This window comes from Plecotus auritus (genome assembly GCF_963455305.1).
Source record: "Plecotus auritus genome assembly, chromosome: 13".
Classification (NCBI taxonomy): domain Eukaryota; kingdom Metazoa; phylum Chordata; class Mammalia; order Chiroptera; family Vespertilionidae; genus Plecotus; species Plecotus auritus.
This window is the reverse complement of record NC_137779.1, coordinates 20,172,841-20,198,753: the sequence shown is the minus strand read 5'-3', so window position 1 is coordinate 20,198,753 and position 25,913 is coordinate 20,172,841. Positions and strand designations below refer to the sequence as shown.

Below are 25,913 nucleotides of genomic sequence, written 5' to 3'. Positions count from 1 at the left end.
TGTGTGTGTGTGTGTGTGTGTAACGTCAGTAAAAGATGCTGGGTGTGTTGTGTGTATATATGTGAGGTATAGAAGCACAAATACAGATTGTAAAGCAAATGGTGTAAGTGTTCTTTGTACTGTTTTCTCTGTAAGTTTGAAATTCTAAATAAAATGATTTTTTAAATATTTAATAATTTAATTTTAATTCTGCAATCCTGAATTTCTCTGTGCCTTGTCTAGTTAGCTTTGTAGTCCTTTTTTAATGTGAAAGAGATTTTGGATAAATGATGTGTAAAACAGATTTGAAACTTCAGTTCAGTGATCACAGAAAGGCAGCAGAATCCTAGAGGTGAAACACTGACCTCTGATAAGTCAGAAATCCTGCTGTCATGTTCAGCTGTGCCATCTCATGTTGCTCTTCTTCAGGCACATCTAACAGTCCTGTGACTAATACAGTTTCCTGTGACTGTTAAATCAACAGATTATGTTCTGAAGGTTTTTAAATTTTTTTGCCAAAACTGTTGATAATGACCTATCACTATTACATTAAATACCTAAAACCCAAGTCATCAAATGGTAGTTCTATCATGATTGTTAATTATGTTCAGAAAAGTTAAATTTTTCTTCTACTCATTTCTCTCAGAGATGAATGAAGAGTAGGTACCAATCTTTTTCACATCTTTTCAATATAAAGCTCACAAATGAAATAAATGTTACAGGGAATTTGGGTCATGTTTAAATACTGTAGATAAATTGTGTTTTGAAGCTTGTAAAATAGATGATTTTGAAGGGTGTTCAGACACCAATTTGAGTGTATATTACCTAGTTTACTCCACCCCTCTTGCTGTTTTTTTTTTTTTGTTTTGTTTTTTTAAGTAGCAACTTAAGATATTCTGTATCTTTCCTAAGATAATGAATTGCAATTCAGTTTTGCCGGTGGTTTTTGTATTTTCAAATCATCTATTGCTACAGAATGATAACTCAGAAATGTGTGAGGTTGATAAACTCAGTTAATTTGTTTTCAGATAATATTTTATTTTATTTTATAGGAATTAAACCATTTCAGTGTGACCGCTGTGGAAAAAAGTTCACCAGGGCTTACTCGCTAAAGATGCATCGCCTAAAGCATGAAGGTAAACGCTGTTTCCGGTGCCAGATATGTGGTGCCACTTTCACTTCCTTCGGGGAATATAAGCACCACATGAGGGTTTCCCGGCACATTATCCGCAAGCCTCGGATTTACGAGTGCAAAACATGTGGCGCCATGTTCACCAACTCTGGAAATTTAATCGTGCACCTGAGGAGTCTGAACCATGAAGCGTCAGAGCTAGCAAACTACTTCCAGAGCAGGTGAGGTGCACAGCGAGAACCCCCAGGAAAACTGCTTTCTGACCTCTCTTCCTGCTTCTAGGGCAGCCTGCTCTATCTTTATCGGGCTGCCAGGTAACCAGTCACATTCCTTTTAAAATCCAATCCATACTCCAATCTGACCTGATAAAATTTTGCTAAATCTAAGTATACACAATTAAAAATACTATTTTTGAAATTAGGAATCTTTTTCTATAGGAACAGGCTACTGATATTGGGGTTTTTGTTTTTTTAAGGTTTTAAATAACGTTTTTATTGATTTCAGAGAGGAAGGGAGAGGGAGGGAAAGAAACATCAATGATGAGCGACTCATTGATCGGCTGTCTCCTGCACGCCTCCTACTGGGGATTGAGGCCACAACCTGGTGCCTCGACCTGGAATCAAACGGTGATCTCCTGGTTCATAGGTCAGAGCTCAACCACTGAGCAACATTGGCCAGGCTCCTCTTGGGTTTTGTTTTTGGTGTTTTTTTGTTGTGTTTTGTTATATATATATATATATATATATAATATAAGGTTAAAGTAATTCTGTAGTGGATCTTAAATGGACCTTATTGGAAACTTGCCATGTCAGATGATACTTAGTGCTATTGGATTACTTCAGACTCTGGATGTTAATAAAATTCTTGAGCATTTCTCTTTTTTAGTTATATATAATAAGAGAAATTGCAGTAGCAATTATAATGGATATGATTATTTAGATCAAGTGGTTTTTCTTTTTTCCTTTTAGCTTAAAACTTCATGTTTTTAATATTAATAGTTTGTGATGGAATTGCCTTTGATTTATAGGGTATCTGAGGAAATCAGGTTCTAGCTTTGCCATAAACTGCTGTTGTGAGGGAGTATGTCACTTTCCCAATGAAGGGGCTTGCAAGTTAGAAAAGGATAAAATGTGGGCTAGAAAGGTGATTTCTAAGGTTCCCTCTAGATTAAAAAAAAAAAAAAATGGACAACAGAATTTTGTAATACATTTTTATTGATTTTTTTACAGAGAGGAAGGGAGAGGTATAGAGAGTTAGAAACATCAATCAGCTGCCTCCTGCACACCCCCTACTGGGGATGTGCCCGCAACCAAGGTACATGCCCTTGACCGGAATCGAACCTGGGACCCTTCAGTCCGCAGGCCGACGCTCTATCCACTGAGCCAAACCAGTTAGGGCTGTTGTCCATTTTTAATACATCTATAGGCATGCTCAGTTTTTTATAAAATGAATCTTAAATTTTAAACCACTTACTTTGAAATATTATTTCTCAATGAATTCCAAATATTCCTACATAGATTTTGTTCTCTTCAAATCAAACATTCACTTTGTTTAATGTAATTATTGTAACTCTGATCATCTGGTGGTCATATCATTGAACCTCGATTATACATGTCACAGTAAACATTGTTTGTGACTAAAATAGTGTCCATTAACCACTCTTCTGTATCTTTCCTACCCAGAGCCCCTCTGTTCTCCACATCACCTGAAGAGTTTTTAGAAAGTGTCACATGACATCTAAAAGTGCTGTACCTATGAGATTTTAATTTTATTCATACTGGACAATTCAATTATAAAATAACTATTAAGTGTATGAGTTGACATTTTAGTATTATGAAGCAATCAAGATTTAAAACATCTAAGATTAAATTTAAAACATCTAAGATTAAATATAAGTCTTAACTACAAAAATACTAAATATTTAAAAGTATGGAATATAAGAAATTAAGGCCTTTTCTGATCTCGCCACTCAGGAATAATATCTACCGTAGAATAATACCTACTGTAAAAATTTTGGTATATTTTACATTCAATAATTAAATACTTATCATTTATATCAATAGACTATTAAGTACTTTCAATATTAGTAAACTAGATAGTCTGAGGACTAAAATGTAACTAATCTCATAGCATTCTGATTAAAATGTAATTTAGTTTTTACATGCTAAATGTAACAGCAGGGCACACATGTTAGTTTTTTAGATTTCATATAAGGTCATTTATGTATGAGGATACTTATCTTCAGGAAGTAATAAAACTACCATTGATGGATTGATTTAAGAGAGAGAAACAGCGATTTGTTGTTCCACTTATTTATGCATTCATTGGTTGATTCTTGTATGTGCACTGACTATAGGTCGAACCCGCAACCTTGGCATATCAAGACAATGCTCTGACCAACTGAGCTACCTGTCCAGGGCTTATATACCTTTTAATAAGTATATTGTCCAAGAAAGGTTAAGCATAATTTTACTCAAATGGTCTTTGCTTAATAGAAACTGTTCTACATAAAACAAGGTGACATTGCATCTTATCTATTGGTGGTAGTGAGAGTTGATGTACTTTGGTTTTAATGGAGCGCTTAGGTTCATATTTAGGACAGTTTAAAAGTTAAATTCCCAATTTTTGTTGTTAATCCTCACCCGAGGATATTTTTAGAGAGATTGGAAGGGAGGGGGAGAGACTGAGAAACATCAATGGGTTGCTTTCCACACGCACTTCAAACAGGACCCATTATCGAGCCTGCATCCGAGGTCCATGCCCTTGGCCAGAATCGAACCTGGGGCCCTTCAGTCCACAGGCTGATGCTCTATCCACTGAGCCAAACTTGCTAGGACTAAAATCTTAAATTTAATCTTCCTTTAAGAATTGAAGAAATAAAACATCCTGATCTTGTTTTACAGATCAGGTCTTTTTATTGTGTCTTGTTCACTACAGGTTTGAGAATTAACTCTGTTTCATCCTTTGCCTCTTAGTGATTTCCTAGTACCGGACTACTTAAACCACGAGCAGGAAGAGGCCCTTGTTCAGTATGATCTTGGAGAACACAGTTTTGAAAGCAACTCCTCTGTTCAAATGCCTGTAATTTCACAGGTCTCCTCAACCCAGAATTGTGAAAGCACTTTTCCCTTGGGGGCTCTTGGCGGGCTGGCCGAAAAGGAGGAAGAAATGACAGAGCAGCCCAAGACCAGCGCTTGTGCCGAGGCCACCGGAGAGGACCCCCCGAAATCAGAGCTGTCTTCTATAACTATTGAGTAATTCCATGGTTTGACTTCATTTTGGTTTTTGGAAAGTGCCTGTGCTTGGTCTTGTACATTTAAATTTAATTTTATTTTTTTAAAAAGGTTTTGGGGAAGAATTTCCCTTTTTACTTTGTGAACCCTGCAATTGATGTTTTATTTTTCATGACTGGGAGATTGCTTCTGTAAGTACACAATAACATGGTGTCAAAATATAATACAACTGTTGGACGTAAGGAGAACCGATTGACTTAAAACATCTAGTAGTTTCTCCTTGCATTGTTGTTAATAGGCTAACAACAGATCATTAGGTAACGAAGGAATCAGGTGAATGTTGACCTTCCTGAGATGAAAGGGCACACCAGAAACAACTGCTAAAAGGAATTTGACAGATGGCCTGAATAGATGTTTACTCCTGTACACCGGACATTGTACAGGATTTTGTAAAGCCTTTGTTTTCGGAAGTATTTATGGTAAGCTATCTTAAAAATTATTGGGGTAAATACTCTTTTTTTTTTTACTTCATAGAGCAAGGAAGAGGGAAAGAGGAAGCATCAATGGTGAGAGAGAATCATCTATCAGCTGCCTCCTGAATGACCCACACTGGGGATGGAGCCTGCAACCTGGGCATGTGCCCTGACCAGGAATCAAACTGTGACCTCCTGGTTCATAGGTCAACGCTCAACCACTGAGCCCTGTTGCCTGGGCCTGGTTTTGCTTTTGTTTTTTTAGCTTTGTCCTTTCTATTCTGATTTTTCGTGGTGAAAATTTGATATTGGGAATAGGCATTCCCTGAATCTTTATAGAACCAGTCCTCCAAATCATCTTACCTTTCTTCTACAAAAGAAGGCAAAAACCATGACTGAGAATAGTTCAGCTATGCATGAATGACCAGGAGTGGAGAATGTAGTATGTAAATTCCAATTTCATAGGAGCTCTTTATAATACTACTTTTCTGGCTGAAGTTGCCCACCTGGTCTTTGAATGTTAATGTCTGACTAATTAGGTCACTGCCTAAATTAGTTTCCTCTTGCCCCACCCACAATACTTTCTCTTGCATATGCGGTCATGATACTATATAAAGGAAAAATATTGGAGATACTCTATATTTTATATGTAGGTTTATGTATTGTTGGGGATGTTTTTATTGTGCTGTTTTAGACAAAATAAAAAGTATATTAAGACTACGTTCTTAACTCAGCTAAGATTGTTTACAAAATTCCATATGGCAGTGATACGTTATTCTTGTCCCAAAATATTTTTAGACGTTGCCAAGTTTATTAAAATCAGTTAGTGTAGTTTTTACACAATGTAAGCAATAATGTAAAAGATGAAGATAGTCTATAGAATGATGGTCTGTGACTCAGAAATCTGGGGGGAAAGAGTTGTTAAGACTAAAGAAAAACAAAATCTTAAATTAATGAATATCACCTTTTTGCTGCTAACTAATGAAACTTTCTGATTTATAGTTGAATTTATATGATACTCTAAGCTGGAGTATACTTTTCATCTAGTACCAGTTAAAGCATCACTTACCTTGATCCAGAATATTCATAAGTTTATGAACAATGAACTTTGAGTAACTATGTATATACCCAAAGTTTAATAATTATGAGAGTACCTGATTAGATCAGAAAAAAGGGGAACAAAATACAGTTTCTTATTCAGCAAACAAGATCTGAATTTTGTCCAGGTGCTAGACCTTAATAAAATATATTTTTTAAGTTTTAGTGATTTGTTTCTCTCTTTTTTTTAATTTGCTAATTCTGTAATTTACTTTATCCCCCCACAAATGTAAAGGAAGGAAAAGTAAACTCATTGAAATTTTTTAAGGCTAATTTTCTTTTAGTCTCTTTCCGTATTCTTCTGCCTTTAACCTGTTTCCAACTCATCTCACTCGTGAATCTGTTCTTACCCCTTTGCTCTCAAATGTGTGCATATTACCTTCAGGAAAAGCAACCTAGGCAGGTTATGATGGGCTCACACTCATGCTTCTTGACCAATAGGGTTGAATTGCTTTCTGCAACAGCTCCGCGGTGACAGTCCTGCTGTGTCCCGGATGGAAAGGTCAGCGATTCTTATTTTCAGTGTCAGGTACTTTGGAAACAGTTATGCCTGCCGGTAGGTAAATGTCACAGTTAATTTTTTAATCTTACAGGGACGAGACAAACAATAGGTAAAATTATGACCAGCAGTTGTTGCCCTCAGTTGTAAGAGTTATTTTTAAAGGAAAAGAAGGGAGGAAGTGGGGTTAAATAAATGCGTTAGAATCTTGTTGGTAGGAGGTGTTTACACACCTGCCTGAGAACTCTAACAGAGCTGGCACCGCCTGGGCAGCTGTAAGGTGGACTGTGTTCGCAGAAGGTGCAGTTACCACCGTGGGCCATTCTTCCCCAGATGGAAACTTTAGATTTTCATTGGCAATTAGCAATTGCACAGATTTCCAATTTTTTAAAAAATTAGAGTATAATACTGTGAAAACCATACTTAGTTACTTGTCTTCTTCCCAAATCTTAGCAATATGGTTAACTCACTAGAATTTAACATAAAACGATATGAACAAAGGCCTTCTCGCTCTCAGGGAGGCTCACGTTCTTCTTGACACACAGTTTAAGGATATTTAGCTTATCGATAGATCCCTTTCGAGGGATAATAGTACGTAGTGGTAATTGGATTTATTTAAAATTCATGCAAATGAGGGATGTTTGGACATGTAATTTTTACTAGAATATATGGAAAACATTGCAAACAGATGGAAGCCAGTTAACGTTATCTCAGTCATTAGAAACTGTCAGTATAATTAAACATCAAGGAGTCCAGTTTAGAATACTTAAGCATAGCTATCTTTTTCTTAGGCCCAAGAGGGTAACTGATATTTAAAGGGCTTAAATTTTAGGGTACAGAATAAATTGCCTTTTTAAAACCAACTATTTTATACAAGAAAACACATTTATTTTCCATAAATAAGCTACCACATAGGTGTGATACAGTTTAGAAATGAGCAAAGATGTTTGTGGTGGTGCACTGGGCGTTAAGTTCCTGAAGTTGCTCTCTATTTCTAACAGCGGACACTTGGAGCATGTCGTGATTATACTAATTCAGAAACAGGTGAATATTGGGTTTTATTTAATATTTTTGTAATTTTAAGTTTTCTGTAAAGGGAAGCAAAAGGAGTTTGTCACCCACAAATATATTTAAGTGAATTTTTCTTAATTTGAATTTCAAGTCATCGTAATTTTTATTTCAAGTAATTAGTTATACATTTAGTTATATTGTCAGTTTTTAAAGTTCTTGATTTCAGTGAGACAAAGTGTACCAAAATGTTTAAATAGCCTCATTCAGTCTTAGATTTCAGCAACCACTCTGGCTGACAGTAATTTGGTTCCTTGTTATGACATAAAGCCCTTTGGCTTTCAAAACAAAAAAGCTTCCCTTTCGCTAAAGTATTTTACCAAAGTGGTGGACTAGCCAGCACATCTGATGTATTTATTACTGATAACACTGTTACCTTCCGACTACTGAGCAGTCTCTCCTGATGTGCAGACAGTTCCCTGGGAGCCTTTGAAAGCTGTCTTGCTCTTTCAGTATTTTATTATTTTTTATTCTTGTACTTACCTTAATCTGAATAGAGACCAGTTGTCTGGTTTAGTGGTTTTCTTTTGAAGACTCTCAGATCGTGTGTTCATCTCTCTGTTTTGTAGTCCTGGGGGGGGGGGGGGGGCACAAACAACATTACTGTGTGGTGATGGATACTGGATTAGTACATGGAGAGAATCAGTACTTGATGAATGAACAATCCCAAAATTGTAATATTTAACTGAAAAGAGTTTGAGACTTGAGGAATTGATGAAGAGAATGAGAAACTTTCATGCAGCACTTAAGTATTTCCACTCATCTGGGAAAGGTGAAGTTATAACTGAAATACACATACGTCCAAGTGAGGGATCATAGTTTCCTAGGTGTTAATATTAATTGGGGGGAGGCTTCAAAGTTCGCTTTGAAAGGACCCAAAGTTGCTAAAAGGTAATGTGGTTTTTCCACTGTGAGTTATTGACATAGATGCTTTATTTATAATATATTTATGTTTTGAAAGTTACTGAAAGGAGAATATATAGAAGCTTGATTTTTTTTTTTTTTTTTTCTGAAGCAGTGAAACAAAATTGGGGGAATCTCCATTATAGTAAACACATCTGTGAGGAATAGTTACAGCTGAACATAGTCTTACAGGCTTTACATTAAAATCATCAAACTCCTAAGTAACTTCTTATTTTGCTTGGACCCAATTTTATCTTTGAGTTGTCTGACCATGTAGATAGTCCTCAGCAAGACAAATTTGCAAAAAGCAATAATGGTTCAGATCAAACAATGAAATGAAATTGAACCAGCTTTCAGGCTCAACTAAGGAACGAACACTCTGGATATTTCATTTTTAGATAATAAGTATCTTGAGATTAATAGAAAGTTAAATCTGTCAGCTTGTGGGAGAAGACTCTGGGTGACATCATAGGTGTACTTTTTTTTTACTTCATATTAAACTATACAGTTAGATGGTTTCACTATATCATAGTGATTATATTTTTATGATAAAGTAATAGATCCATGCGCTATGCCTTTACATATAGCCTCTGCGCGCTGGAAGGCACTGTCACAGGACGCTCAGCTGGCAGTATCTGAGCAATAAGCCTGCCTGAAAGTGTGAGTTAAGCAAGCTCCCTCTGCATAGGCCCCGGGCAGCTCCAACCAACGCCAGGGTTGCTGTTTACATGATCGTTTACAAAGAATGAAGAGTTCAGACCACTGATAGAAGACAGAAACCTATTTTAAAATTTTTTAAACTCATTTTTTGTAATCATTTTTCTTCCCCTAAGATTTTTAGGGAGAGAGGAAGGAAGAGTGATAGAGAGGAACCTTGAAGAGAGAGAAACATCATTGATTGCTGTCTCCTGCATGCCCCCCACTGGGGATCAAGCCTGCAACCTGGGCTGTGCCCTGACTGGGAATCGAACCAGTGACCTCTTGGCTCCTGGGTTGACCCTCAACCGCTGAGTCACACCATTCTGGCAAAATAAATAAATAAATTTTAGTTTGAAGTGCCTCTTTCTAAAGTCAAATTTTTATTGCCTTTCTCTTCTCAATTGAATAATTTTTCTGATTAGCTTAAAATGCTGGGCTCAATTGTGATGATTCATTGATAAAATTGCTGCCTGATGGCTTAAGGGGCTATAACTTCTTTTAAATTGTCTTTCTTTTCCCAAATGCCATCTAACCATATCGTTTTCATTATTCAGTTAAGTTTTTAAAAATCTCACTGTAAATGGATGTTCAGGTCACCAAACACAGTCCATCCCCTGCTGAGGAGAAGTCCTCCTGCTCTCCAGGAGCCCTCGTCTCCCCACCCTTGTCCCCTGGGTGTCAGTGGGGCTGGTCATTCAAAGACCGGGCGCATGCGGGCAGCTTCTCTGAGAGCTTCTATGAGACACTGGGGTTGCAGGTAGCAGATGCCAACCAAGGCCCTCATGCTGAGAGGAGTCCGGCACGTGGTTGGAAGTTGCACTGCTCTTGGTCTCTCAGGTGCCTGAAGTGAGTGCCACCGGGTATTTATTTGGAAAGAATCAGATCCTTGGACTTGATTCATTTCTTCCTGGTACAGAGTGATGGCTTCTAATGCCTAGATTTCAAGGTATTTTCAATAAATAATAGTCCTAAAAGGGTGGAATTTGGTTTCAACCCAAGTCCCAGTAGTCGTAGATTTTTCTGTTGTGTTCCTGGTGCTCCTCATCAGTAGAGAGCGCTGCCTCGGTGTAAGGCACCCTAATGGCACCTTAGTCCGATCGGAGGATAGTGTATGGCTTCTTCGAGTCTCTACTATCTTTTCAAAAGCCATTTTATAAAGAGTCTATGTAGCCTATTTTAATATTTAAATATATATATTTGTGAGAGATACTTTTAGAACAGACTTTGTTCTTTTACTTTAAAATTCCTGTATTCCCGTTTTTAACAGTAAATTTAAACTTTCCAGCATTAGGACATGCGTTTTTCCACAGCGACACATGAGAAAGTCAGACTGAGACAACAGATCATAATTCCGTGGTAGAAGAAATCGATGTCTGGTTAAAGGAGACAGATATGAAGGAAAAAATTGTTTTGATGTTTAACAGATGGATTTTTTAAAATAAAATCGTGGGTTTGTTTCTGTAATTTCATATTTGCTGCTACATTAGCTCAATATTTTACAGAGCGAACATGTAAATCCAGCTCCACTTAAAACTGGAGGACTGTAGTACCACCAGCCCCACAGTCTTCAGGGCGGCTGCTTTAGTCCTATTTCCTACAGCCCAGCATCAAGGAGTCTGGGGAGACCTGCTAAGTTACAGCATTATGATTCTTTGTGGGGCACTGGCATTTGTGAAACCCTTGGGGGCGGGTAATGCTGGGGAGGAAATGTGAATTCAGTTATGTAGATGGTGTTTCTTTGTCTTCTACCCCCTCCTACAACCAGTGCAGCTCTCCACTGCGCCGGCCCCCCACCCCGTTCACCAGCTCTATATCCAGTCATCTCATTCACGTACGGCTTTTCTCAGTGACAGTGGCCATAGCTTATAAGTTCCTTGGCATGTTTGACTTTCAACAACAACGGTGTGGGATTTTGTTTCCTAAAACTGTATACAGTGTCAGAACCTCACATTTTGTATACTAGTCTCTGGCTATTAGTATTTTACAGGAACCGTAGTTCTTGGTGATGACATATATATATATATTTTTTGTGACTTTTTTGTAAACTAAGTGCCGTTTGAACATTACAATCATTTTTTGGAGTTATTGTAATCAATGTGAATATTGTTTTTTCAAATCTGTTCTGAGCCTATAGTGTTTGCTTTGTGCACATGTGTATTGTATATATTCTGTATAGTTACACTGTACTGAAATACTAGCCTGTTTGATAATAAGGAAAGTATGTATTGAGTACCATTTTTGCTAGCTTGGTTGTTTAATCTTTTTTAAAAAGGTTTAAACTTTTTTTAAAAAAATCTTTAAACTGGCCTTTATTACATGGTCACAAAGTTAGAAGGGATAGGCAGGGAAAAATTACATTTGAGTGTCTTTGAATAGAAACATAAGACTAAGATATGGGTTTTTCCTCATTAAAATATCTTAATGCTTTATGGAATAAAACTTCCTGCTGTTGTTATTTAATGTTGGCTGGAAGGAAGAATTGGTGGCACCGGTTAAGGTCAAGTGGATACGAAAAGTCACAGAATAATACATAACCTGGGTTAACATCCATGCGTGTGCACACTGCAGGGCAGTGCATTGGACAGCACTTGTCAGCTTTCTGGGCATAAGGAAGAGCTGCAAGTGCCAAGACTGCACTCACCTCACCCCTAAGATCGAAGGGGCCATAGAAGAGCGAGAGAGGCATCAAGTCCCACAGCTATGAAGCCGCTCTTTGCAAAGCTACTTCCTGAGTGGTGGGTGGGCTGCATCTTGAGAAGTTGCTCTAAACCTTTCTGAAGTTACTCTTTATTGGTTAGAAACCTATTGGTGACTTCTCAATAATATCTTAATTAGCAGGGAGTAGAAAGGGGGAAAGCAGCTCATTGCACAGGTAGCGAGCCTGTGAGAGCCTCCAGGAAAGACTTTCTAACTTTACATTCATCTAGATGTGGGTGCTCACAGTAATACTTCAGTCCAAGAAAGTCATTCCATTGACCCAAAGCTACCAGGGTCCCATCAGAGTTAAGTTCAGGGAGGAATAGGGTAAAGTTTCAGAAGCACTCGCTTTCATTCAGTGAGTGTGATGTGTTAATGCTGGTTTTTCAACCCATTCACACTGTGGGGCCCCTCAATAGCCTCACACAAAGATAAAATAAATGCAAGGTGTATAATTTAAAATAATTACACCCTGGAGTTTGATTTGCATATGAATTACATTCTAGGGAAAAAAGTCCTTTCAGAGAATGATGCTAAAGGTAATAACCAAAGATATCAATGTCCGTGACTGATAGGGTTAAAATGAATAGTTTGGGCATTCTCTCTTGAACAGGAACATTTGTTCTAAATACTAAACTGAGAAAGTTAACAAAATCTACAAATATACTAAGAATTTAAGTGAGGGAACTTGCTTATAAATATCCAATTCCAAAAGTTAATCTAATTCATGTTTGTATGGATAAATTGTTACACAGGTGGGAAAACTAAGATAGGGCATTTCAGCCTAAATAGAAATTTCTTACCAGCAAACTGATATAGAACTAGGATCTGAACAGCTCTACAGACAAAGGGAAGGCTGTTTTACTGCTGTCTTAAACTCTGATTGGTTGGCTTGAATTTTCCTACAGAAGATAACTGACGTTTCTATACCTACCCATTTATAGCTTTGGCAGAGGCTCTGGGTGGGGCTCCCACATGATCCCACACCCTTCTTGCCCTGCCTAGGATGGATAGGAAGGACAGCTGACATTTCTGGTTGCCTTTGTCTGAAAGTCAGTTAATGAGTCATTAACCAGAAAACCTGGCAGGTGTAGCAACATGGGACATGTACACGCACACAGACATGCCTCAGGAAAGGCCTCAAATGGACTGCCTCTGATGAATCTTGCCATCTGGAGACTGTTGGGAAAGTTGCTTTAATAAAATTATTGCAACCAAATTACATTCTGTAGTCCGCCACAACAAGGGGCTGTGGCAGGTGCATGCTCTCTGGCATCAGCAGTGCACATGGTAGGACTTGTGTACATGCTAAATTTTGTCTGAGAACATTTTTTTTTAGAGTGACACTAGTTAATAAAATTATATAGTTTTTAAGCATACAATTTTTTTTTAACATATTGCTATTTTACAGAGAGGAAGGGAGAGGGATAGAGAGCTAGAAACATCGATGAGAGAGAAACATCGATCAGCTGCCTCCTGCACACCTCCCACTGGGGATGTGCCCGCAACCAAGGTACATGCCCTTGACCAGAATCGAACCCGGGACCCCTCAGTCCGCAGGCTGACGCTCTATCCACTGAGCCAAACCGGTTTCGGCTAAGCATACAATTTATACTACATCTGTATATTGTGTGTTCACCACCCCAAATCAAGTCATCTTCCATCACCAGTTATCCCTTTACCCTCTTCTACCTCCTCCCCCATGCTCACTACCACCTCCCCCTTTCCTGCTGGTAATCACCATACTGTTGTCTGGGTCTATTAGGTGGTTTTTTTGTTTTGTTTTTTTTGCTTAATCCCTTCACTTTTTTCACCCAGTCTCCCCTACCCCCCCTTCCCCCCAACACACACAACCTGCTGACAGCTTTCAGTCTGCTAAGAACAGAATTCCTTACTGAATGCAAATGAATCTACCTGCAAGATTCGTAAAAATTCCTTTCCAGGTGTTCTACAGTTCTTAAAATGCTAGCACTTTTAGTGATATGGCCTTCAAAACCCCAGTGAGATGAGAGAGAGGAATAAATGCATGGTCTACATAGGGTCCTTCCTACCCATCATGGAAGGGAGGCAGGTTCTCTCCGCAGTTAGGCCGCAGGCAGGGCTAGAGCCATTTGGGCATGCTGCTGATCCCTTCCGTGGGCTCAAGATCCCCCGGCAAAGCGGCAGGAAGAGAAGCCAGGACCTTCTACCCTCCGGGTCTAGTGTAATTCTTGGGCACTACTAACATTTGGAGAGACGCCTGAGAGAAGCGGGTGATGCTGGCGGAAATGTGGATTAGATAATGCAGGTGAGATGGTGGGTTAACAATGGCGGCAGAGTAACTGGATGCTGCACAGACACGCTCCCAGGAACAAACTGGTATTACAGCTAAAATACAGGAAAACTTCCTCAATAATTAAGGGAAAAGTCGCAGGAGAGAACCCTGATACCCAAGGACTGAAAGTGGAGACCGCATAGAGACTGGTAGGAGGGGCAGAGGCACGAAAGGGCTGGCCGGGCACCCATAGACAGCAACTGAAGTCCCAGAGAGAGATCTCAGCTGTGGGTGGTGCCGCTGAGAACTCTGGGATCTAATTCCCAAGCTGGACCCCCCAGCAGAGAGCACCAAAACTGAGGCGGCTACCCACATAAAATCTGGCTGTGAAAAGCAGCAGGGTGCTGTCTGCCAGAGTAACAGCTGAAAATTCAGGCACCCTCTAAAAGGGCCCACACACAAAATTCCCTGTGGAGCCACCCACCTTGTGCTCCGGCAGAGGGAGGGTGAAGTGGACTGGAGCTATGAGAGCAGAAGCCAGGACTGCAGACTCGGGGGGATAGGGCTCAGAAGGTAGACACCCCAAGTTTCCTGGGCTGAGTCATTCCCTCACACAGCGGAGGACATCTTTCCCACTTAGACATTTGCTTTGCCTAGGAAAAAGACAGTTGACACACCCTATTGGAAAACATTTTGCCCTAAGGCCACTTAAGAGATTAAAAATAACAATCACCCTCCAGGCAGAAGCAACTGCCCCACCCTGTTGGGAAAAAAAGCTCACCACACCTGGGGATGATTGCCTGGGGGCAATTCAAGTCAGAATCCTATCAGTCTGTAGGCAGAGGTGGTTTCTGGAGGCTTTGAGTCTTTGCCTGATCTAGTTAGTTAGAAACAGCCTTTAACACTGTCCTGCATTAGAGATTGAAAGGTGTAGAGGATCTACCTAATACATAGTCACAAACCCAAACAGAAAGCCAAAATGAGGAGACAACCCCCAAGTGAAAGAACTAGAGCATTCTCCAGAAGAAGACATAAATGAAGCAGAGATAAATTCATCTGAAACAGTTCAGAGTAATGATGGTAAAGATGTTCAACAGCATGAAAAAAGATATAGTAACTATGAAAAAAGAACAGTCTGAGATAAAGAATGACATAACACAAAGAACATATTGGAAGGAATACACAGCAGATTACAGAAGCTGAGGATTGAATCAGAATTAGAAGGCAGAGTTGAAAATATCAGTGAATTAGAAGACAGTTGAAAAAAAAAAAAAAACAGTTACAAAACAGGAGGACAGCTTAAAGGAGCTGTGGGACAACGTGAAACATAATATTAGAATAGCAGGTGTGCCAGAAGAGCCAGAAGAAATAATGGCAGAAAACTTCTCCTAACCTGGTAAAGGGAAAAGTCACACAAGTTCAGGAGGCACAGAGAACCCCAAACAAGAAGAATCAAACATGCCCACACCCAGACACATCATAATTAAAATGCCAAAAATTAAAGACAAAGAATTTAAAGGTAGCAAGAGGAAAGAAAACTGTTACCTACAAAGGAGTTCCCATATGGCTGACAGCTGATTTCTCATCAGAAACTCTACAAGCCAGAAGGGAATGGCATGAAGTATTCAAGGTAATGGAAAGCAAGGATCTGAGACTCAGATTACTATATCCAGCAAGGCTCTCATTCAAAATAGTCAAATAAAGAGCTTCCCAGACAAAAAAAAAAAAAAAAAGCTAAAGGAGTACACCACCACCAAGCCAGCATTACAAGTAATGCTGAAGGGATTGCTGTAATGAGCAGAAGAAACAGAGAGAAACCTAGCCATTCACAATTAAAATGGCAATAAATAAGTACCTTTCAATAATAACCCTAAATGTAAATGGACTAAATGCTCCAATCAAAAGGCGCAGGGTAGCGGAATGGATACAAAAACATGACCCAATTATATGCTGTCTAAAAGAGACCCACCTAAAAATAAAACACAGATGAGAGTGAAGGGATGGGAAAAAATCTCCCATGCAAATGAAAAATAGCTGGGGTAGCAATACTCATATCCGACAAAATAGACTTTAAAATGAAGGCCATCATAAGAGACAACAAAGGTCAGTACATAATACTAAAGGGATAGAGCCAACAAGAGGATATAACCCTGGTAAACATACATGCACCCAACATAGGAGCACCTAAATATATAAAAAACTTCTAGAGGACTTTAATGGAGAGATCGACGACAATACAGTCATAGTAGGGGACTTTAACACCCCTCTGACTTCACTGGATAGTTCTTCCAGACAAAAAAAAAAAAAACTTAAGGAAATAGAGACTCTAAAGGGATACACTGGATCAGAAGGATTTGACATTTATAGAACATTTCAACCCAATGCAGAATATACATTCTTCTCAAGGGCACTTGGATCATTCACAAAGATAGACCACATGTTAGGGCACAAAACAAGTCTCTACAAGGTCACGAAGACTGAAATCATATCAAGCATCTTCTCAGATCACAGTGGAATGAAATTAGAAATCAACTACAGTAAAAACACCCAAAAACATTCAAACACATGGAGGCTAAATAGCATGTTATTAAACAATGAATGGGTTACCTACGAGATCAAGAAAGAAATCAAAAACTTCCTGGAAACAAATAAAAATGAACACACAACAACCCAAAATCTCTGGGACACAGCAAAAGCAGTCCTGAGAGGGAAGTTCATAGCACTACAGGCATACCTCAAAAAAACAAGAAAAATCAGCAATAAACTATTTAACCCTAAAACTTAACTAGAAAGAGAACAAGAAAATCCCAGAGTAAGTAGAAGGAAGGAAATAATAAAGATTAGAACAGAAATAAATAACAGTCTAAAAAAAATCAATGAAACCAAAAGCTGGTTCTTTGAAAGGATAAACAAAATTGATAAGCCATTGAATGAAGCATCCATCTTATATAAAAACTGTTGTTTGAAATTTTAACCCTGCTATTTGGCTTCTGTAAATGCTTGCTTGTTTAAATAATAAGGAAAATAAGACTATTCCCACTTCAGAGAGGCCATTAAACCTTCCCCGGATGACATCAGTGCTGGCACCAGGCCAAGCCTTTGTTTGAGATCTCAAGGCCCCAGCATATAGGGGCTCTTTAAGAACTTGCAAAGGAGGCCAGAAACACCCCATATTTGGGAGACAAAGAAGGTAAAAATATATAAATAGGGAAAGTTCCTCCATGTTGGGGCCCAGAATTTGAGAGACATTTTCCTCTGGACCCACGCGTAATAAATGTAACTCCATCTTTCTAAGTATTGCTTGGTTCTTCTCCAGTTTTCTGTAACATGAATGGTTCCCTGATTGGCCAGACTCATCAAGAAACAAAGAGAGAGGACCCAAATAAATAAAATCAGAAATGAAAATGGAAGAATAACCACTGACACCACAGGAATACACAAAGGATTGTAAGAAAATACTATGAACAATTATATGCCAATAAGCTGGACAATGTGGATGAAAGAGACAAATTCCTAGAAAGATACAATCTCCCAAAACTGAATCAGGATGAATTAAAAAAAAAAAAAAAACTGAATAGGCCAATAACCAGTAATGAAATAGAAGCAGAATCAAAAACTCCCACCAAACAAAAGCCCAGGCCCAGACAGCTTCACAGGGGAGTTTTACCAAACATTCAAAGAAGAACTAACACCTCTATTCCTCAAACTATTTCAGAAAATCCAAGAGGAACACTTCCAAACTCTTTTTATGAGGCCAGCATTATCCTAATTCCAAAACCAGATAAAGACACTACAAAGAAAGAGAATCACAGGCCAATACCCCTGATGAACATAGATGCTAAAATCCTCCACAAAATATTAGCAAATTGCACCCAGCAATATATTAAAAATATCATACACCATGATCAAGTGGGATTTATTCCAGGGATGCAAGGCTGGTACAATATTCGCAAATCAATAAATGTGATACATCACATAAACAAATTGAAAGACAAAATATCACACGATCATATCAATAGATGCAGAAAATGCATTTGACAAAATCCAATACTCATTTTTGATAAAAACTCAGCAAAAACTTAAACCATTTCCCCTAAGAACAGGAACAAGACAGGGATGCCCACTTTCACCACTCCTGTCCAACATAGTACTGGAAGTGCTAGCCATAGCGATCAGACAAGAAGAAGAAATAAAAGGCATCCAAATTGGAAAAGAAGTAGTAAAACTGTCATTATTCACAGATGACATGATGTGGTACATAGAAAACCCCAAAGGCTCCATCAAAAAACTACTAGACTTAATAAATGAATTTGGCAATGTAGCAGGATACAAAATTAACACCCAGAAATCTATGGTGTTTTTTATACACCAATAATGTATAAAATTAACACCCAGAAATCTATGGCTTTTTTTATATACCAATAGTGGTCTTAGGCTCTACAGCAGCGGTTCTCAACCTGTGGGACACGACCCACAGATTGAGAACCGATAGCAGGGTCACCTAAGACCATCGGAAAACACAGATATTTACATTACAATTCATTAACAGTAGCAAAATTACAGTTATGAAGTAGCAACGAAAATAATTTTATGGTTGGGGGTCACCACAACATGAGGAACTGTATTAAAGGGTCACGGCATTAGAAAGGTTGAGAACCACTGCTATAGTACAAAGTCACTGTTCTCAAAACTGCCTGGTACTGGCACAAGAACAGACATATAGAACAATGGAACGGAACAGAGAACCCAGAAGTCGACCCAAGCCATTATGCTCAATTAATATTTGACAAAGGAGGCAAGAGCATACAATGGAGTCAAGATAGTCTCTTCAATAAATGGTTTTGGGAAAATTGGACAGATACATGCAAAAAAATGAAACTAGAACACTTACTTACACCATACACAAAAAATAAACTCAAAATGGATAAAGGACTTAAACGTAAGATGGGAAGCCATAAAAATCTTAGAAGAAGCCATAAGCAGCAAAATGTCAGACATATATCATAGCAATATCTTTACTGATGCAGCTCCCAAGGCAATGGAAACTAAGGAGAAAATAAATCAGACTACATTAAAATAAAAAGCTTCTGCACAGCAAAAGAAACCATCAACAAAATAACAAGAAAGCCCACTGCATGGGAGAATATTTGCCAATGTTATCTCCGATAAGGGCTTAATCTCCAAAATTTACAGGGAACTCATATAACTCAGCAAAAGGAAGATAAACAATCCATTCAAAAATGGGCAAAGGACCTAAATAGACACTTTTTGAAAGAGGACATACAGAAGGCCAAGAGACACATGAAAACATGCTCAAAGTCACTAATCATCTGAGAGATGCAAATCAAAACAACAATGAGATACCATCTCACACCTGTCAGAATGGCTATCATCAACAAATCAACAAACGACAAGTGCTGGCGAGGATGTGGAGAAAAAGGAACCCTCGTGCACTGCTGGTGGGAATGCAGACTGGTGCAGCCACTGTGGAAAACAGTATGGAGTTTCCTCAAAAAATTAAAAATGGCCCTAACCGGTTTGGCTCAGTGGCTAGAGCGTCGGCCTGGGGACTGAGGGGTCCCAGGTTCGATTCCAGTCAAAGGGCATGTACCTTGGTTGCGGGCACATCCCCAGTGGAGGGTGTGCAGGAGGCAGCTGATCAATGTCTCTCTCTCATCGATGTTTCTAACTCTCTATCCCTCTCCCTTCCTCTCTGTGAAAAATCATTAAAATATATATTTTTAAAAAAATTAAAAATGGAACTGCCATTTGACCCAGTAATCCCACTTCTAGGAATATATCCCAAGAAATCAGAAACACCAATCAAAGGATATATGCACCCCTATGTTCATAGCAGCACAATTCACCATAGCTAAGATTTGGAAACAGCTAAAGTGCCCATCAGCAGATGAGTGGATTCAAAAACTGTGGTACTTCTGCACAATGGAATACCACGCTGCTGTAAAAAAGAAGGAACTCTTACCATTTGCAACAGCATGGATGGACCTGGAAAGCATTATACTACGTGAAATAAGTCAGTCGGAGAAAGATAAATATCACATGATCTCACTCATTTGTGGAATATAATGAACAGCATAAACGGATGAACAAAAATAGAGTCAGAGGAAAAAAATATTTTAGAATAGTAATTCTGTTATTTGCAGATTTCTAATTATTTTCTACAACTTCTGTGATATTATACTATGTTAGTACAGTTTTGGTAATATTATGTTTTAAGTCATTTTTAAGTCAGACGAGTGGTTTTGTCTTTTATGCCAGGATCTAATTCTCAGAGTAAGGGGTTACCTTACAATGTAAAAAATTGCATATGGCCTTGCTCTAAAGATGTGGGCTGGTCACGGGCTCTAACCTAGTTACCGCCACTTGGTTATCTTGATAACATTTTGAATATTTTCTTCCTCCTACTGCTGGTCACTGAATTCAAGCCTGTTTCTGGCCTAACAAAAGCAGCCCCCTAGCTGCCCTTCCCTCTCCAGTTGGGCCCCTCTAGTCTGCCCCTCACATGCTGCCAGTCAGCTCCCCACCCAGGCCTCTGCCCTTCCTAATTCTGCCTGCTCCCTTCCCATAGCCCTCCCAGCCCGCTCTGCCTGCTCTCCCAGTTGCATCCACAGAGGTGAGGCATCACCTCCGGAACCCACCCTCAGTCCCCACTGCCCCCCACTGTGGGCTAGAGGTCCCTCCTATCGGATGGTTCTCTTAGCAGATTTTGTTGAGCTCCAAACCAGTTCTCGGTCACTGTCTTGTCTTTTAAGTCTGCCTCCTGAGGGAGTTGTGAGAATTAAGTGAAGTGCATGTAAAATGCAATGTGCACGGTAACCAAGCTTGTTCCTGCTCGGGCTCTCCCTCGCCTGACAGCTCCTGACATCAGGGACCGTCTGTGTATTCCCCGCAGTGCCTGGCACACAGAGCTCCGAACACCAGAGTGGGTGGACATTACCGAGCAATGGTCATAGGCTGTTTCCCATAATGCTCAGGGACCTACCCGGGGACCTTAGGACAGAACATAGAGAATTATCACATCACCCCATGGTTTGCCTCAACTCTCGCTTCCCGTATATCCAAGTCTTACTCATTTTTATTTTTATTTTTATTTTTTTTTTATTTTTAAAATATAGTTTATTGATATTTTACAGAGAGGAAGGGAGAGGGTTAGAGAGTTAGAAACATCGATATGAGAGAAACATCGATCAGCTGCTTCCTGCACACCCCCTACTGGGGATGTGCCTGCAACCAAGGTACGTGCCCTTGACTGGAATCGAACCGGGGACCCTTCAGTCCGCAGGCCGACGCTCTATCCACTGAGCCGAACCGGTCAGGGCGCTCATTTTTAAATGAGAGTTGTAAACACAAGGCTATGTGAGGTTATGAATGAGAATTAACTTTAATCCTCAGAACAACCGCCATCGCCTGGCCACATTTCCCCCAATTTCCCTCTGGAAGCCTGGCCCTGCCCTGTTCTTCCTTTCGTCTGGTTCACCCGAGCCGCCTCTTAAGGAAGAGCTCCCCTGCCCCCCCTACCCCCAACCCCTTACGCAACTGGGCTGGGGTTTCCTATTAGGCTCAGATAGCAACCTATACTTTTATTACATTGGTATCGATTATTTAGCATCAGCTGGACCAAACTCCATTAGATTAAGTTCCATTAGGGCAAGCTGTCCTCAGACCCAAGCTGCTTGAATGAATCAATCGTCTCTGACCTTAGGAGCTTATGGTTTCTGAAGTAAAAAAGAATTGTAGAAATAAAGCTAATGTAGAAATATCTGCCACGGAAGAAGGTGATTTACGGAGGGCCAGGGAGGAAGGGAGCGTTACAGGCAGGGACGGGGGAGGGAGGCGGCCACACCAGGAGCAGCACCCAGCACAGGGCCGAGGGACCAGGAGATGAAGGAGCTCGGTTTGCTGGATCCCTGCGGGGAGGAACCGAGGGACCTGGCTGGACCAGATCAGAGGAGGCCTGGATTAGAGGAGCCGAGTTTGGTGGGACACAACCATCACACATGTTCAGGCAGAGGAACAACTCCATCGGTGCTCATCATACATGTTCAGGCAGAGGAACAACTCCATCGGTGCTCATCATACATGTTCAGGCGGAGGAACAACTCCATCGGTGCTCATCATACATGTTCAGGCAGAGGAACAACTCCATCGGTGCGGAGAACAAGCGTGGAGGAGACTGGAGAGAAGGCATGTGGACTTGAGCCGAGATCTCTTCCCAGTGACTCAGAGGTTCAGAGGAGAGCCAGAGGGCGGGTGAGAGGTGAGCCTGCGACCCTAAGACCAGGTCTCCCGTCTGAACAGCGGACAGTGTCTGCTCTACAAGGCCTATCGGTGCTACGTACTAGACCTCAGCCAATTCTTAGGCAACTTCCTTTGTGCTTGAGGAGAACACTGTGTACTGGAGAAAACAGGGTAAGAAGCAGGCCAGGTGAGCCAGGTTCCAGAGCTGAGCTCACAGGTCGGTGGAGGAGACACCACCCCCCACCCCGCCCCCGTCATGCAAATAAACTTGCTTAGCTGGTGGCCTTTTTTTTTTTTTTTAAATATATTTTATTGATATTTTTACAGAGAGGAAGGAAGAGGGATAGAGAGCTAGAAACATCGATGAGAGAGAAACATCGATCAGCTGCCTCCTGCACACCCTGCACTGGGGATGTGCCCGCAACCAAGGTACATGCCCTTGACCGGAATTGAACCCGGGACCCTTCAGTCCGCAGGCCGACGCTCTATCCACAGAGCCAAACCGGTTTTGGCTGGTGACCCTTTCTATAAGCACTCAGCTTCTACCAAACCGGGGTGGTGGGGTTGGAGTTCCAGGGACATTTCTCGTGTCCTGATGCCCTGCTCACCGTCCCTCCCTTCAGTGAGCAGGTGCAGGTTGGGACTGTTTTGGAACGCGAAGCTCCTTCTCCCCATCCCCATTTTCGGCCGATGGGAGTTGAAAACGCCATTGCAAAGACCTGCACGCATCCAGTCCCCAGGCACTCCCTTTCCGCAGGGGGTGACCACACGCCTACATACATGTGCACTAAGCCCAGAGCTGCACACGCACCGGAAGCACACGGAACCGGCGTTCAGTCGGCAAACACGAGTGGCGTTTGTAGGGCAGTTTCTTTTCCCCACGAACTTCCCGGCAGGTGAGGAGATGCGCTTCAGCTGCCCTGGAGAGTTGTATTAAGTGGCTTTTAAAGAAACGGAGCGAGGAAGGCCCGTGCAAGGGCTGAGGTTTCAACAGGAAACCGTGCATATTCGTGGAAAAGCTAAGCGTGATTCACCTAAGTGCCCAGTATGTGCAGGTACATCCCGCATGAGCTCTCCAGAGCCGGGCCTTCCCATCACCCCTGCTCCCACGTCACACGTGATACCTGTGAGAATTCAGGTCGCCCTCAGGTCCTAGGAGAGGGTGGGCCGGAGTAGCCTTGGGGGAGACGTTAACTTCCCCTTGCACATTGTAAGTGCCCCAAAACATACAAATACACATTCGCACATTCTTACACACATATATTCACACACAGCCATCCCTCTGTATCCGCAGGGATGGGTTCCAGGCCCCCCATGGATGCTCAATAAAATGTCATATTTGCATTGAACCTACGCACATCCTCCCATAATCTTTAAAATAGCCCTATAAAATACCTAATACAATGGTAAATGCTACGTAAATCGTTGTGCCGTATTGTCTAGTGAATAATGACAAGAAAAACGTCTGTACATCTTCAGTGCGGATGCAAACACCCAACCACCGTCGGCTACCTACACCGTGTATGTCAGCAGCAGTGTGACTTTTTAGGGTATTTTTGACTGAGGTCGGTGGAACCTGCCCACGCAGAACCCGTGGGTTCGGAGGGCTATGTCTGTACATACACAGAACTGCTCTCAGTGAAAAGTAGGAACATCGGAAGAAATGTGTGCCCGCTCCTTCGGTTGGAGGGCACCCCTGTAGCTCAGAGCCTCCCGCCCCCCATCCCTGCAGTCCTACTGTAGCCCATGCCCCCCAAGAGCCCGCTCCCTGCCCGCCACCAGATCCTCCCTGTGGGGTGGGCCAGAGCTCCACCCCTGAGTTACCTGGGACCAGAAGCCTGCCATGTTCAGTGGATGAGGGGCCGCCGTTCCCCTTCTCACACTCCTCTCCCCGCTGTCAGCAACGCCCGCCCTCCCGGAGCCGGAATAAAAGCCTGGCTCTGTTCACAGGTGTCAGGTGTGGACGTCCCCGATGTGCCGATTCTCACCTGGGCCCTCTCACTCACGGCCGTCCGTTATTGGGGGAGGTGGGTGGGTTTTCCAGTTCCGCACCAGGAAGTGAAGGGTGGGGTGGGTGGAGGTGGAAGGCATGAGCAGAGCCAAGAACAAAGGAAAAAGCGAGCAACTCCCCAGTTTTGCCCAGCATCCTCCCCACCCCTCCCCCCACCCCGTCTCCAATGGGAAGCAGATGCCTCGTCCAGGCCCAGCCAGCACAACACGCAGCACCTGGGCTCCTACACCTGGAGCTGGCCTCCGCCTGCTTCTCCCCACGCACCATTCCTGGCGGCCTGCGCAGTAATTGGAATAAGTTGTAGAACCTGTTTTCAATGTAGACCTGCACGTTTGGTCCTGGTTTCCGGGAATTGTAATGCAGTCCCATGAATAATCTAAGTACAGAACAGCAGGGGTTCACCAGCCCCAAGGGGAAGGGAACGTACCTGGGAGGTCAAGGCTGAATGTAATTCAGACTCAGTCTGAGAGAATGTTAATCTAGGGGGACAGGAACCCCTGGTCACAAATATGCTCACCTTTCCAGAGCCCAAAACTCATCTTTTTTCTGTTTAATTATTATTTTTAATATGTTTTTATTGATTTTTATTGAGAGGGAGAGAGAGAGAAACACCAGTGTGAGAGTACAACCTTGATCAGCTGCCTCCTGCACTCCCTCCACTGGGGATCAAGCCTGCCACCGGGCATGTGTCCTGACCAGGAATTGAACCAGCCACCTCTTGGTGCATGGGACGGCACTCAGCCTACTGAGCCACACCGGCCAGGCCCCAAAGTTCATATTTTAGTAGCTGGGCATTCTTTGTATGAAACATCAGTCCTACTCCCTGCCTTTCTAAGGTTCTTATCTTCTTCCCTCTTGGACAGATGGCACCGGACGGAGGGCACTGTGTGTGGGGCCAGGACACTTGGAGTCCAGCTCCTGAGCAAGCCACTTAACTTCCCGAAGCCTCACTTCCCTCCTGGAGTTATTCCGGGGTCCTCGCTGTGCCCCCGTGCCCAGCACAAGGCCTGGCACACAGTTGGAAGTCCGTAAATGAGGAAGTGTGAGAGTGCAGGCATGTGGGGTCATAATGAGGGCAGTCTGTTTATCAGCTCATGGTTGATTTGAAAAAGTATAATGTGAGTCTCAATAGACTTCCCGCCTCCATCCACTTCATTCTCTGTCATGAAGAAACCCCTCATTGGGAGATGTTTCGGGAGACGCCAGGCTCTTCATCAGCTTTCCTGAGATGTGATGGGGACTTGGCTGGGAACGGACAGTGGAGAGAGAAGCTCTTTAGGGATGTGAATGTTCCCAGGCATGAAATGGGATGGAGTCCCCGCTCTGGAACGATGGTCTGCTGGCTTCTGGGGGCCTCCACACCCCTAAGAAAAGAGAGAAGTAAATGCTGGTTCCCCTCGTGGTGACCACGGCCCGCCCGGAAGATCCTGGCCTCGCAGACCTGTCCCAGCCCAGGACTGCGCAGGGGTCCTGCGCGCACAGACCCGCCATCCTCTCCACGCAGGCTGACTTCTCCCCTGGGTGCCGCAACCCCCTGCCCCGCTGCCTGTGCCCACACCTCGGGCGAGGGGACAGGAAGAGGGACGCTACCTTCTCCATGGCCCGAAC

At 41.8% G+C, this 25,913-nt stretch overlaps 1 protein-coding gene across 4 annotated transcripts in view; it reads left to right on the top strand.

The window, feature by feature from the left end:
- Positions 1–6,080, top strand: part of ZBTB44 (zinc finger and BTB domain containing 44) — a 46,827-nt gene extending 40,747 nt beyond the window's left edge. For 3 of the 4 annotated variants that reach the window (XM_080650530.1, XM_080650529.1, XM_080650528.1), the window contains exons 5-6: positions 1,032–1,332; positions 4,087–6,080. In XM_080650530.1, the coding sequence (XP_080506656.1) occupies positions 1,032–1,332; positions 4,087–4,369 (584 nt within the window). In that variant the 3' untranslated portion in view covers positions 4,370–6,080. The remainder of the gene's footprint in view (positions 1–1,031; positions 1,333–4,086) is intronic. The other variant, XM_080650531.1, reaches the window with a different exon arrangement.
- Positions 6,081–25,913: the final 19,833 nt, after the last annotated feature.